Source organism: Neophocaena asiaeorientalis, unplaced genomic scaffold (assembly GCF_003031525.2).
Source record: "Neophocaena asiaeorientalis asiaeorientalis breed wild unplaced genomic scaffold, Neophocaena_asiaeorientalis_V1.1 scaffold45, whole genome shotgun sequence".
Lineage (NCBI taxonomy): Eukaryota > Metazoa > Chordata > Mammalia > Artiodactyla > Phocoenidae > Neophocaena > Neophocaena asiaeorientalis.
In genome coordinates, this window is record NW_020174642.1 from 12,399,215 (window position 1) to 12,413,519 (window position 14,305).

Sequence of the window (14,305 nt, forward strand, 5' to 3'; positions counted from 1 at the left end):
TCCGGGGTGGGGAGGGGCACAGGGCCGGAGGGGGGCCGGGTCACCGGCCAGCACCTGCCTGCGGACGGCGTTTCCTCTCCTGAGCTCCTGGAGCTTCCTTTCCATCAGCACGGCTGCCATCCAGCTCTCCCGGACCCTTGTCTCCTGGAAGAGGGTCTCCTTCCGATGGAAGGAGGCGTTGGCCTCCACCTCCTGGCCCAGCTGCTTCCAGGTGCTTGGCCATCTCCCGGTAGAGGCTGCGGGTGTGCTGAGCGGAGGCCGGGTCCCCGCATGCAGCGGGCAGCCTCCTCTCCGGCTCTAAGCAGTGCCCCTCCCCCTGCAGCACATCTCCTGCGGCCTCTCCTTCGGCAGCAGCCGAGCTTCCTTCCCCAGCCGGGAGGCCACGCCCCGCACAGCCACCTCTTCCCTCTGCAGACGGGCTGTTGTCCCACGAGCCTCGCGGCCCTTTGCTTCTCTTACCATGGTTGTCTGGCTGTTCCCTGAGGCTCCAGCTCGGGGCCCGGGAGGGACACGCTGAAGTCCGCGTCACCCCTCACCCCCTTCAGGTCACCTTCTGGCCCGTGGACAGGCGGATGGCAGGACAGATCGATGTCCCCGTCACCCCCACGGCCCCCAGAGAGGCCTGGGACTGGGCAGAACCTCAGCAGGTGCTCAGCCAGGGACTCTACCTGGCCGACCGCGGCTTCCAGGTCCTGCTCCCTCCGGGCGTCCGCCTCCCCCAGCCTCGCTTTCTTCTCCTCCTTCTGCTTCCATCTCGCAATTTCCTGGGCCAGCAGCTCTGGACTTTCTGGAACAAGAGTGTTTCCATTCAAATCAGCCCCTGCTTTCTGCTGAGGCTGCTCCCCACTGTCCTCTGATGCTTTGGGGACGGGTCTCTCATCGATCGCGTGGGGCAGTTGAGGGGGCCGGCTCTCCTGTGCCTTTTCCAGAAAGTCCGCACTGTCTTGACACGATGAGCTTCCAGTGCCGACAGGCACAAGGTCTGGCGCGTTGGCAGACTGGCCTCCCTGCCGGGCGGCCCCAGACCTCCAGCGGCCTGCGTTGCCGGGGGTCGGTTGTCTCACTACGTCGTCCACAGACCTCATCACGGGCAGGACACCTCTTGCCGGGCACCTTCCTATTTTGGACACTGTGCCCTCTGCTTACTACCAAAAGCAGCACCACAGCACAAATGAGGACCCCCATGGAAACGCTGGGAGGCTCGGGTCAAGCTTTCAGAGACCACCAGCAGAGTGCCCCACAACCGTTCCAGGATCAGCTGGAACGTGGGCCCGGGGCAGGTGGCAGGCCCTCCTTGGCTGTGAGGGTGCCACACCTCTGCCTCCGAGCGCCAGTGTCCCGTGGGCCACGACTGACTGCTCAGAACCCTGGGGAGTGTTCCCTCTCCAAGGTAAACAGGTGTCTGACGACCAGGGCTGGTCAGTTAGGGTGGGGGAGGGGAGGCCAGCCAGGTTCTAGGAAACAGTTCTCCTGAACTTTGGTGTAGAAAGTGATCTCACATATACAGGCCCTGGGGGAGGTGGAAAGAGCTGATGGCGGCATGGACCTCGGCCACTCTGGGACCCTCCTGGGCTCACAGCAAACGCAAGGGGTCAGGGTGTAACAGGGGCAGGGCGAGGGTGTGGCCATTAGCTAGTGGGCGTTATAGGTCCCGCTCAGCCAACCATCAGTGTCAGTGGTCCTGGTGGCAGCAGTCTCCCTGGGTCCCAGGCCGCACGACCCAGGCCCTGTTTGTGTGGCCACAAGCAGGGCCTGGGCAGCCACACCTGGACTGGGCGCCTGGGCAGGGAGGGTGCTGGACCCAGGGGAACGCCTGAGGCCCCCACCCCAGGTGCCCAGGGCAGAGGGAGCAGCTTGTGTCCTGAGGACTCCTGCCCAAGTGTGTACGTGTGTGTGTGTGCATGTGTGTACGTGTGGCATTGGGGGGCATGAAAAGGGCTTCCCGGATTATCGCCTGGGACCATTTGCAGGACTGAGTGCCGAGTCCCGAGATGCAGAGCCCACCTGCTCAGGTAGAGGGGGCTGGCCTCCCCTCCCCACTCCTGGCTGGGCTGGGAGGGGCTCCACCCACCTGTGGGGGCTGGGCTGACCCACACACAGGTCATGTTTGGGGTCAGGTGTGACGGATGCTTGTGGGGCATCTAGAAGGTGACACTCTCACCCACTGGATGTGGAAATGGGACATGAGATGTTGTCCATCTCGTCACTGTGGTGGGGGCCCTGCGGAGACTGGGGTCACCAGTAGACAGCGGAATGGGGAGCAGGAGTGGACCAGAGCCCAGTGAGGCTGTTCAGGCCCCTGGATCCAGCTGTGCCTGATGGCAGTCACACCTGGCCTTTTGAGTGGCGGGAGTTTTATGTACTCGAACTGTCTAAGAAGTCTGGCTGGGTTTCTGTTCTCTTGATTGATGCCCGGCCTTGAGAAGAGAATCCCATCTGGAGAGGGCCCAGGCCCAGCTGTCTGCTACCCCTCCCCTGGGACGTCTTCAGGGCCAAGAGACACACTCCTTCAGCAGAGACCTGTTCCCTCCGGGACAAGCTCAGCCCCTGGCTCTTTCTCCCAAATATGTCACCCAGGGTGGGATGCCTGGATGGGAGTTCCCTGTCTCCAGCACTCGGTCCACACAGAGGGGCTCCTACTCTCCCCAAATCCACATCAGTGTTGACCTCCAGGACATCCATGGCCAGATGGAGGTACACGAGCTGAGACAGAAGAATTTCTGCAAGTCTTTTTTTTTTTTCTTTTATTATTATTTTTTATACAGCAGTTATTAGTTATCTATCTTATTAGTTATCTATTTTATACATATTAATGTATACATGTCAATCCCAATCTCCCAATTCATCACACCACCACACAACACCCCTGCCATTTCCCCCCCTAGTGTCCATACTTTTGTTCTCTACATCTGTGTCTCAATTTCTGCCCTGCAAACCTGTTCATCTGTACCATTTTTCTAGGTTCCTCATATATGCATTAATATACGATATTTGTTTTTCTCTTTCTGACTTACTTCACTCTGTGTGACAGTCTTTAGATCCAACCACATCTCTACAAATGACCCAATTTCATTCCTTTTTATGGCCGAGTAATATTCCATTGTACATAATATGTTCCTATTAACATTTCCTTAATTCTTTTGGGTTTGTTTTTGTAGGTCTTTTTCTTCTCTTGTGTTTTCCACTTAGAGAAGTTCCTTTAGCATTTGTTGTAGAGTTGGTTTAGTGGTGTTCAATTCTCTTAGCTTTTGCTTGTCTGTAAAGCTTTTGATTTCTCCATCGAATCTGAATGAGACCCTTGCCGGGTATAGTAATCTTGGTTGTAGGTTCTTCCCTTTCATCACCTTAAATATGTCATGCCACTCCCTTCTGGCTTGTAGAGTTTCTGCCGAGAAATCAGCTGTTAACCTTATGGGAGTTCCGTTGTATGTTATTTGTCATCTTTCCCTTGCTGTTTTCAATAATTTTTCTTTGTCTTTACTTTTGGCCAATTTGATTACTTTGTGTCTCGGCGTGTTTCTCCTTGGGTTTATCCTGTATGGGACTCTCTGCACTTCATGGACTTGGGTGGCTGTTTCCTTTCCCATGTTAGGGAAGTTTTCAACTATAATCTCTTCGAATATTTTCTCGGGTCCTTTCTCTCTCTTCTGGGACCCATATAATGTGAATGTTGTTGCATTTAATGTTGTCCCAGAGGGCTCTTAGGCTGTCTTCATTTCTTTTAATTCTTTTTTCTTTATTCTGTTCTGCAGCAGTGGATTCCACCATTCTGTCTTCCAGGTCACTTATCCGTTCTTCTGCCTCAGTTATTCTGCTATTGATTCCTTCTAGTGTAGTTTTCATTTCAGTTATTGTATTGTTCATCTCTGTTTGTTAATTCTTCTAGGTCTTTGTTAAACATTTCTTCCATCTTCTTGATCTTTGCCTCCATTCTTTTTCCGAGGTCCTGGATCATCTTCACTATCATTATTCTGAATTCTTTTTCTGGAAAGTTGCCTGTCTCCAATTCATTTAGTTGTTTTTCTGGGGTTTTATCTTGTTCCTTCATCTGGTACATAGCTCTCTGCCTTTTCATCTCGTCTATCTTCCTGTGAACGTGGTTTTAGTTCCACAGGCTGCAGGATTGTAGTTCTTCTTGCTTCTGCTGTCTGCCCTCTGGTGGATGAGGCTATCTAAGAGGCTTGTGCAAGGTTCCTGATGGGAGGGACTGGTGGTGGGTAGAGCTGGCTGTTGCTCTGGTGGGCAGAGCTCAGTAAAACTTTAATCCGCTTGTCTGCTGATGGGTGGGGCTGGGTTACCTCCCTGTTGGTTGTTTGACCTGAGGTGACCCAACACTGGAGCCTACCCGGGTTCTTTGGTGGGGCTAATGGACTCTGGGAGGGCTCACGCCAAGGAGTACTTCCCAGAACTTCTGCTGCCAGTGTCCTTGTCCTCATGGTGAGACACAGCCACCCCCCACCTCTGCAGGAGACCCTCCAACACTAGCAGGTAGGTCTGGTTCAGTCTCCTATGGGGTCACTGCTCCTTCCCCTGGGTCCTGATGCAGACACTACTTTGTGTGTGCCCTCCAAGAGTGGAGTCTCTGTTTCCCCCAGTCCTGTCGAAGCCCTGTAATCAAATCCCGCTAGCATTCAACGTCTGATTCTCTGGGAATTCTTCCTCTCATTGCTGGACCCCCAGCTTGGGAAGCCTGGCGTGGGGCTCAGAACCTTCACTCCAGTGGGTGGACTTCTGTGGTCTAAGTGTTCTCCAGTCTGTGAGTCACCCACCCAGCAGTTATGGGATTTGATTTTACTGTGATTGCGCCCCTCCTACCGTCTCATTGTGGCTTCTCCTTGGTCTTTGGAGGTGGGGTCTCTTTTTTGGTGAGTTCCAGTGTCTTTCTGTCAATGACTGTTCAGCAGTTGTGATTCTGGTGCTCTCGCAAGAGGGAGTGAGTGCACGTCCTTCTACTCCACCATCTTGAGCCAATCTGCTCTGGAAGTCAGTCTTTAAATAACATCTTTGAATTTTCCAGTCCCTTACCTTCCTTGCTTGGTTGGAAAGGACCAAGTGACTGTCCTGGGCACTGGTGACGGTGCTGCAAGAGTTAATTGGCTGTGTCATCACCTCACTGAACAAGGACCTGGCTTAATCACAGAGATGACAGGCAGGCGGGGAGGGATGTGAATATTTGTCTCAGGCCGGGCCTTGCTGCTTGGTTGAGCTGCTGCCTGCCTTCGAGGTCAGGGGAACAATTTTGGAGCATCAGCCGCTGTCTCCTGCCCACGCGCCTGCCTCCCTGACCTTCTCTGCAGATGAGGAGATGACTCCCTGAAAGTTCAAACGTCCATGTTCGACACTTCCCCTTTGTTTTTAAAAGGTTAACGATGAGTTATGAGTGGGTTTGTCAGACATCAGCTGGAACAGGCCTGAGGGGTCCAGAGGAGAGCTGGGAGGGGTTTTGCTGAGGCCCCTCCCCACCGTGTGGCAGCCCGCAAGTCCCACCAGGAGAGTCGGCCATGGGCTGGAGAGCGCAGGGCGGCCGTGAGCCCTGGTCATCTCCCAGCTGCTCCTCCCCACGTTCTGACCAGGCACCTCTGGCATCTGGGTCTCCCTCGCCCTCCACCTGCAAAGGTCTGCCTTGGGGCACCCAGCCTGGCCCGGCCCGTGCGGGGGGTCCTTCCTGCCCCCACCCACACACAGCCGCCCGAGCCCACTCCACAGCAGGAATCTTTGCTGATGGCCTCGGGGCTCCGAGACCGTGGGGCTCCCACCACGTTGGGCTGGGACCTGCCCCTGCTTCTCCAACAAGCTAGGCGGGTGCCCCTCCAAACTCCAGGCCTAGCACTGCCGCCCTCCTCCAAGGCTCTCCTGCCAGGCCAGGCACTGGCTGGCCCTGCGTGCTGGATGCACTCCCTGACCATCACCTAAGTCCCCGGTCCGCCCTCGAGCAGAGGCCTCCCCAGCGCCCACTCTCCCGACTCCATCAGGACACCCAGCCCTGGGGCGGGGGGTTGTGGGGTACTCAGTGCCCACGGGGTGAATGAGGGGTCTGCCTGCAGCCCAGAGGGCACCTCGGGATCACGTGGGTGGTCTTACATCAGTGACCCCTCTGTGAAGTAGAAAAGCAGGATGACAGCACCACCACCACCCAGAGAATCAGTCCCCAGGTGAAGCTGGCAATGTTCTGTGACTGCTTTCCTAACCTAGACTGCATCATGATGGCGCCCCCAAACTGGATGGGTGAAGGGCCTTGTGCTGGAAGGCAAGCCCCCAGGCTGCAGGCTTTCCGCGTCCACTCCACCACCCTCTGTCCTGGGAGGGCCCGGCTGAGACGCAGGGCCTGCGTGGTCCTTCTGGCTCAAGGTCAGCCAAGTTTGCCTTTCCCCATCCATGTTCCCGTCCCTGTCCAGGCTGTCCTGCGAGCGGAGAACCACCACCCTGACCCCCTGACAGCTGGACTTACAACAAACCCACCTGACGAGAGCCTGCTGCCCACAGGAAGCAAAAGACAATTTTAAGAGTCATCATTTCACAGAGGGATGATTTCTGTTCTCCTTCAGTTCACAGGGAGGGTTATCTGCCGAAATGGGGTCTCTGGAGGCCCCTGGGCTTTGAAAGCAGCAGAGTGATCATCATAAGAAAACAATCTCCCACGACACACTCCTCGCCCAGGGACGGGGACAAAGGTGCCACCTCGCAGTGATTCCCCTTGGAGCCCGGAGCCTGGCCCGTGGTGCAGGGTAACCGGCCCCGCACAGCTGGGGTCCCCAGGGAGCCGCAGTGGCAAGACTCCCCCGGTGTCTGCAGGACCTGATGCCCTGATCTAGCAGGACTGTCCAGCCCAGTGACGCCCTCTGTGACCAGGCGGTTTATTTATAAGCCCCGGTGCAGCGCTGACCCTGTGACCTCAGAGTCGGACACTAAATCAGGGTGCAGGGTGGGGCGGCCCCAGACGTAGGGAGGTGGTCCCGTGTCCGGGACCCCCAGCCTGCAGAGGGCGGCTGCCGTCCTGGGGGGTGCCTCCGGAGGACACTCACCACGCGTGCCCCCACTGAGGCGGACTGAGACCCCACCCCCCACCCCCTGGCTCACCTTCCTTCACCCTCAATGTGTTTCTGAAATTCCAACGATGGCATGACACGCTCCAGACAGGCTCTGACGATGGCCCTCCTGCGGCCTGCCCGGCGCCCCGTCATACATGGCAGAGCCGAGAGCACGGGGAGGCCTGGGGCCAGGGAGGCCCACGAGACCGCGGCTCCTCCTGTGTCTCCCCATCAGGGCAGGGGTGCAATGCCCGGCGATGCCCGGATGCCTCCTCCTCCTCCGGCCCTGCCTGCCGTCACGGTCCCCACCTGCGGCCCCTCCCCCTCAGCCCTTTCACACGGCCAAGACCACAGGCCCTGGGCCACGTCCTTCCAGCAGCTGAGACGCCACCTCCCGACCACCCGCCCTGCGTCCAGCGGCCCTGACAGCGTCACCTGGAGCCCAGCTTCCAGGCTGTCCCCCGCTTCTCTGCAGACCCCCAGTGGCCCCTACCCTCACTGCCCCTTGAAGCTCACCCCTGCCCCCTCTGCGGCGTGGCCCGCACCCCCTCCCGGAGCTCCCTGCCTTCCCGCCGCGCGCCCTGCCCTCTAGGGTGGGGTTTCGCTGGCTGGTCTTTCCCACCAGGATGCAGCCCCCAGGGAGGCTCTACTGCTGCCCCCTCAGCACCTAGACGACAGCAGTTCTCAAACCTGTAGAACTACGAGCTCTTTCCAAACAAGCCTGGCGGCCAACGTGCAAAGAACGAAGAGCTGGCGGGGCAGGCTGTACCAGGCCGGTGCCTCCACGATGCTCACACCTGTACACACAGACGACGACAATGCAGGCTTTTCTTAAAAAGGAAGGTAACGGCCGAGTCCAGATGTTTGGACCAGCGCTCGGCTGAAAGAGAACACAGGGTGGGAAAAAGCACCGTTTCTAGAAAACGTATTTTATTAATATTTGATGTACAAACAAAGAATAAATATCTCGCGGTTTCACCCGGCATGGCGGTGACACCGCAGGACCCCGCCATGTGATCAGGGCCTCTCTAGAGTCAGGAAGGAGATATGGGCCGGCTGCAGCCCAGACTCATGGGTTCTGCAGGGGTCGCCAGTCACCCCTGGTGTCGTGGGAAGTTGGGCGCCTAGTTGGAGGGGACGGGGTGGGGCACCAGCAGTGCCCTCACAGTAGCTCCCTCATGGCGGCTGTGAAGTCCCAACACAGGGCTCTGCAGACCGGCCTCTGGCCCGCAGCAGCTGGTCCCCAAGGTGCCTTCCGAGGCTGGAGTGACCCCGCTCCTCTCGGCCGCACCCCTGCCCTCACGCAGGGACCACAGGGGCTCCGAGGACGAGCATCTGGCCACCCCTCGTACTGCTGTGGCCATCACAGACCAGACAGCCTGGACAGCTTGAAGGACCCTGCAGACCACCGGCGGGGGCCCCCTGTCCCCGTGAGCACACAAAGCACCGGGACTCGCCGAGGAATGTTCCGATGCTCTGACCCAGGCAGTGGGGGACGGACGGGGCCAATGCTCTGACCCAGGCAGTGCGGGATGGACAGGGCGAGGGCATCACAGGCCCCCAAAGGCCTCAGACTGGCCCTGTGATGTGGTGGTCCAGCTGGCACGGGGTCCCACATGGGGAGAAGGGCAGGACCAAGGGCCCTGCTCTGTGGCACAGGGAGTGTCAACACTGTGTCTGCCGCCCGGGACAGGAGCGGCCCAGGCGCCAGGCCTGCCCGACGCTGTGGGAAACCCTCCAGACCAAGGTCCACAAGGACGAGCCGGCACCTCCGAGGCATCACGGGGGCCTCGCTGGCCGCGGACACACGGTTCCGGATCGGGAGCCAACAACCCGCATCCCGGGGAAGTGGTGGCGCTGGGTCACGGCAGACAGGTGGGCCTGGGGAAGGCTGGACAGACGCAGCGTGGCTCCGCAGGGCTCCCAGGCCTGAGACTGGAGAGGGGACAGCCTGCTGCCCAGCCGGGGAGTCCCTGCCCCGGCAGGGACACCTGTCCTGAGGGCGGCTGCGAGCCCGCGTGTGGGGCGCCCGCGGGCCGGCTCAGTATGCGATCCTCCAGTGCGTGGGCTGCTCGCACGCCTTCTCCTCGTCCCCACAGAACCGGTTGTATGTCGTCTTGGGGTCCAACCCCAGGATCTCTCTCTCCTCGTGAATTCGAAAAGAGAACGTGGAGACCGAGGTGCCGATAAAAAACCTGCTGAGAAACGTGAGGTCACCAGGGCTGCGGAGCAAACCCGCCAGCCACGCCCACCCACGACCCCAGGTGCCGGCCCGGCCCCCCAGCCCAGTCTCCTCGGCCGGGGCTCCCCGTGGCCCACCGCCACCAAGCGGCCCAGGGGCCAGGCTGCGGCCACCGCAGGGGCTCTGGTGACAGGTCCCGCACTGGGGGCAGGCTTGGGCCACTGCTAGACCGTGGCTGCTCGGGGCAGGGGCTCAGGGCCAAGCTTAACCTGCCGCGCAGGCCTTCCCGCTGAGGGCGGAGCCGCAGCCGGAGGAGGAGGAAACTCCCCTCCAGGGACGGCATCTTGGAACACACGTGCCGGAGGTCTGCTTCCCGTCACCGCAGGGCCTGAGCCCAAGGCGGGCGGGGAAGAGTGAAGCCCCGAACCCCGCACCCCCGCCCCCCCCCAGCAGAACCTCGGGGCAGGGCCCAGAGCACAGGGCGGGGCTGGGGCTGCTCCCTGCACCCCTGGTGGGGCTGAGTCCGCCCTCAGCCCTCTGCTCAGCCTGGAGGAGGTGTCCCCTGGAACGGGACAGGGCACACCTCTACCTGGTAAACCACACACGCCCCTGCGCCCAGCACGTCTGAGGACTCTGGAAGGAGAGGGAAAATAACCTACTCTGCCCTGATTCTCCACTTTACCCCAGGTGCCCGACTCACCCCAGCCCTGCTCTCCCAGCGCCCGTGGGCAGATGGACCGGAGGAAGCCCCGAGGCCTGGGCCCAGGTCCCTGTGGGCAGCTTGCCTCCCAGGACAAGGACGGGACACTGGGCAGGGTGCCCCGCGGGTGCCCGAGATGTACCTGGGGACCAGGACTCAGGGGCGGGCGGAGCGGGGATGGCCCTGCCCCTGAGACTAGATGTGGCAGAGGAGAGGCCCCGGGTGAGGCAAGGAGGGCCGAGCCGGTGGGCTGCACGTGAGGACTCAGCCTCGGACACGCGCTAGGCGTGTACGCGGCGGGAGGGGCTGCTCACCGGGCGTGCGCGCAGACCCACTGGTCCACGATGGCGACGCCCCCGTCCTTGTAGAGCTCCAGCTCCTCCCACGTGGGTTCGAACCGCACCATCTCGGGCAGCAGCCTCCGGAGCCCATCCAGCTCTGCAGGTGCATCACGGGAGGTGACGGGGCCGCAGGAGACATGCGTGTGCATGAGCTCACACTGCAGGACCACAGGGGGAGGGGCGAGGACAGAAACACGACCCCCTCCCATTAACTGTGGGAGGAACAGGCGGATGGAGCCATGTACCCTTCCTGGCGGCGTCCGTGGCCACGAACACCCTGTCCAGCTGGTGGGTCTTCATGAGGCTGCGGATCCTCCTCGCGGCCCCCTCCAGGCTGGGCACGTCCTCCCTGTGCCCCCAGGTGAAGTCCTTCCTCCTCAGGTGGACACCCAGGTATGGGCCCCCCAGCGAAGAGCCCAGCTGGACCTGGTGGAGGAGGACCAGACAGGCTGGTGCCGATCGGGCAGGACGCGGGGGGCCTGATCGGGTCCATCTAGGGACCGATTACTGGCTAACGTCCCTACATCTGCACAAGGACGGGGGCTCCCTGCTGACGAGCAGCATCTCTGGCACCTGGGGCAGTGGGGCCCGGCAGCCCTGTGACAGACAAGGGTGCTCCCGTTCTGCCCTCTCCTAAAGGAGGGGTTAGCTGTGAGGCATCGAGAGACAAAATGCATCCCCCCCGCCAAGGATTACAGAGGTGGGGTCCACCTTCATCTTGGTCCAGTCCTCCTCGAAGGGGATCCTGTCGGCCGCGTCCGTGGAATTGAGGTACCTGCTCCGGAACTCGTCCCCCACGGCCCGCAGGTGCTTGGCGAACACCATGCTGCGCCGGGTCTGCAGGTGCAACAGACCGTGAGCCCCCGCCCCGGGGTCCCCGCCCGTCACCCCTCCCCCCCACAGGTGCCGAGGGGGGTCACCACCCTTCAGGGCTGGTGGGGACCACAGTGCTGTCATGAAGCTCAGAACCACCGTGTCCACGTTTTGACGCTTCTGCGCTTCTGCAACAACCCGCCCAGGAGGCGCCCAGGTCGCGAGTCCAGGGAGCAGGGTCCCACCTGGGGGCCTCTGCCTGCCCAGCCCGCCCCCAGGACGCATCCATGACCCCCAGACAGGGCAGACCCTGAGAGCTGGGGGTCAGGGGCTGCAGAGCGGGCATGACACCCATTTCCCCAGGTGGAGGAAAGACCAGACAGGCTGAGGCTGGTGACGACTGGGCGGGACTTGGGGGGCCTGACTGGGTCCATCTGGGGACTGATTACTGACCAACGCCCTGCAGGGACAGGACAGGACGCGGTCCAGGGACGGACCTCGCCACATGCGGGGCTGCCCTTCATCGTGAATTAGGTGCAGAGATTACAGAATACCAACTGCATTTTTCTGACAGCAAATACCACGTCTTTCTTTTTCAAATATCAGCTGCCATAAATAATAAGCCTGCAGCTCAATCAACAGGCCTGGGAGCCCCCGCAGCAGCAAACACCATGCCCACCGTGTGGGGGCTCCGTCCACACCGGCAGCAGAGCCAAGGTGCAGAGATCCAGGGAAACCCAGGTGAGACGGGCGCAGATCCCCATGGGGAGGGGGACAAACCAGGCTGCAAAGTATCTGCCTTGAGGGAGCTCATTTTCAACTTAAGAAAGCTGTAATTTGCCTAAACGCTTCTACCTCACTTCAACCACGCACAAATGGCCCTTCTAAGATCAGTTTCTGCACAGGTCCCAGGACCCGGGGGAGCATGGGAGCCGAGCAGGGCAGGCCCCGTGTCCCCTGCAGCCCACCCACCCTGATGCCCCTGGAGGCTCCTTGGCCCGGCAGAGCCCCCGACAGGCCAGGCTGACTTCACCCGGGTCCCCACCTTGCAGCCAAAGGCTCTTCTCAGGGAACGTCTGACGCTTTTGCCAAACTGCTGCACCGGGCCCCCCGTCGGCAGAACTGAGCCTCTCTTTCCAAACCAGATGCCTGACAGTTAAGACGTCCCCACCCCCAGGAGGACGGGAGAAGCCTCTCGCCCACCTGCCTCCCTGTCACTGTCTGTGCACCCAGAGCCAGCGCTTCCCCCTCAGGGCAGAGCCCGACTCCACTATCAAGGACTCGGGGCACAGAACGCCCCACCTTTCAATGCTGAGGACACACAGCCGGAGCTCTAATTCCAGGTTCTGAACGCGTCAGCAGGAAAGGACAGCCGATGCAGTGCAGGAGGGGCCCGGGACGCCCCAGCCCGCTCCCCGGAGCACCTCCTTGGGCAGGGGCAACGCTCACCGGCGGGCCCTCCCCCACGCCTGCTAAGAGCCTCATCACGTTAGTCAGCAGGGTGGAAAACAAGAGCTGCTGAGGGTCTTGGGTTTTCCAAGACTAAACACGTGTACAGAGATGCTTGCCATGCAACACTCACGTCCCAGTACTCCTTCCCTCCATAGTGGTCGTGAAGGAGGTTTTCGGCTCGGTCTAACATCACGGACCTATTTTTAAACAAGAAAAGAAGGTTTTTATGTTCACACGCTCCAGAGAGCACTGTCATGTGGGAGGCCCTGGGCTGGGGAATGATCAGGGATGAACTCTGAGAGGGTCAAGCCTTGCTGGGTCGCCTGGGTGCGTCTGGGCAAATCTCTGCTGAGCCTCTCACAGGCAGCTGCCTGTAGAAGCTTTCGACTCCTAAGTGGCTCTAAACATTGACGGACGCTCTCCTGTCCCAGCCGTTGAACTGGCTGAGCTACCAAGCTCGACTGTGACTCTCAACGCAAAACACCCCGCAAGTAAACAAAACATGAAATTAGCAAACAGAACCCAGCAACACATTAAAAGGATGACACACGTGGCAAATGGAGTCCACGCCAGCAGAAACGGTTCAGTATTCGAACACCTACGGCTTAACTCATCATGTCACTGGATAAAGGGCAAAGCCATGTAATGATGGCTACCCCAAAGGAACAAAACTCAGTACTTACTCTTATTTTTAAAAATCCCCTTAATGAAACAGACTCCTTATCATGTTTGTATTTCTCCAGCCAAAGCCAGCCCCTTCTTAAAGGAAGGCTCAACTCCCTCCTCGCAAAGGGAGGGGCAGGAAAGGTGGTCTGCCTGAGCGAATCAAGCAACCTGAAGAATCAGCACACGCGGAAAGGACCCTCCAGAAACAGGCCACGTCCGGGAGGCGGCGGCCTGCGTCTCCCCTGGGGTCTGAGAGCAGCACGTTCCTCGGTGGCACACCTGACAGTGCTGATTTGCTGCAAGGCCGCCTGCCCTTTCCTCACTCATCCTTATTTAGCAGCTCTGCCTGCATCTGACCCAGCCCTGTACTGACTGACGTGACTGATGTGCTACAAGCGCCCCCCTCTCTGTGGTTTGTCTTTCCAGTTTGTTAACGCTTTCTATCGATGGACGAGACTTATTAATTTTAACGTAACTGAATGTATCCATCTTCTCTCTCTGGTCAGTGCTGTTCACACCTTGAGTTTGCTGCACGGTGGGGCTCCCCCCACCCCCGTCCAGCCTCGTGGGTCTCAGCGCCGCCATCTCCCCGCTGTCAAGCCCCCTGCGTCTCTCTTAAACAGAGGGGCCTCCGGGCACAAGTCTGTCCTGGGCTCAGCTCCCCTTACCCACAAATGGGACTCAGAAGAAACGGTCCCACAGCCCAAAGCTTTGGCCAGATCTGCTTTTGAAATGCGAACAGCTGTGAGATGAGTAACGCGGGGCCCCAGCAGCCTCATCCCTTACGAGGAGCTCGGACCCACCGAGCAGAGAAGGCGGCTGCTGCCTCCGTGGACCCGCCTGCGTTTTGCTGACACAGGCCTGGGGGCAGCCGGCCTGGCGTTCTGGCGCACTGGGGCCGTGCTGGGACAGTCTGCACCTTGCCGGGCCCCGGAGAGCACAGGAGGCCTGCCCTGTGCGTGCGCAGGCTCAGGGACACCGAAGGTGGCTAACGGGAGGGAGGGGCAGGGACCCCCGCCTCGCAGGGTCCCCATGTCCCCAGCAACTCACACCTGCAGGGAACTCCTAGGACACCTGCCCAGAAACCAAGCACGAGCCCCTCCTGAGGAACTCGCCTGGCACA

General features: G+C 59.9%; 1 protein-coding gene across 2 annotated transcripts in view; it reads right to left on the reverse strand.

The window, feature by feature from the left end:
* Positions 1-7,940: 7,940 nt before the first annotated feature.
* POFUT2 (protein O-fucosyltransferase 2) overlaps positions 7,941-14,305 on the reverse strand; it is an 11,688-nt gene continuing 5,323 nt past the window's right edge. Inside the window, exons 5-9 of one of the 2 annotated variants that reach the window (XM_024758296.1) lie at positions 12,647-12,713; positions 10,963-11,088; positions 10,497-10,677; positions 10,225-10,348; positions 7,941-9,226 (exon numbers count right to left, since the gene is read on the reverse strand). In XM_024758296.1, coding sequence (XP_024614064.1) covers positions 9,070-9,226; positions 10,225-10,348; positions 10,497-10,677; positions 10,963-11,088; positions 12,647-12,713 — 655 coding nt within the window. In that variant the 3' untranslated portion in view covers positions 7,941-9,069. The remainder of the gene's footprint in view (positions 9,227-10,224; positions 10,349-10,496; positions 10,678-10,962; positions 11,089-12,646; positions 12,714-14,305) is intronic. The other variant, XM_024758297.1, reaches the window with a different exon arrangement.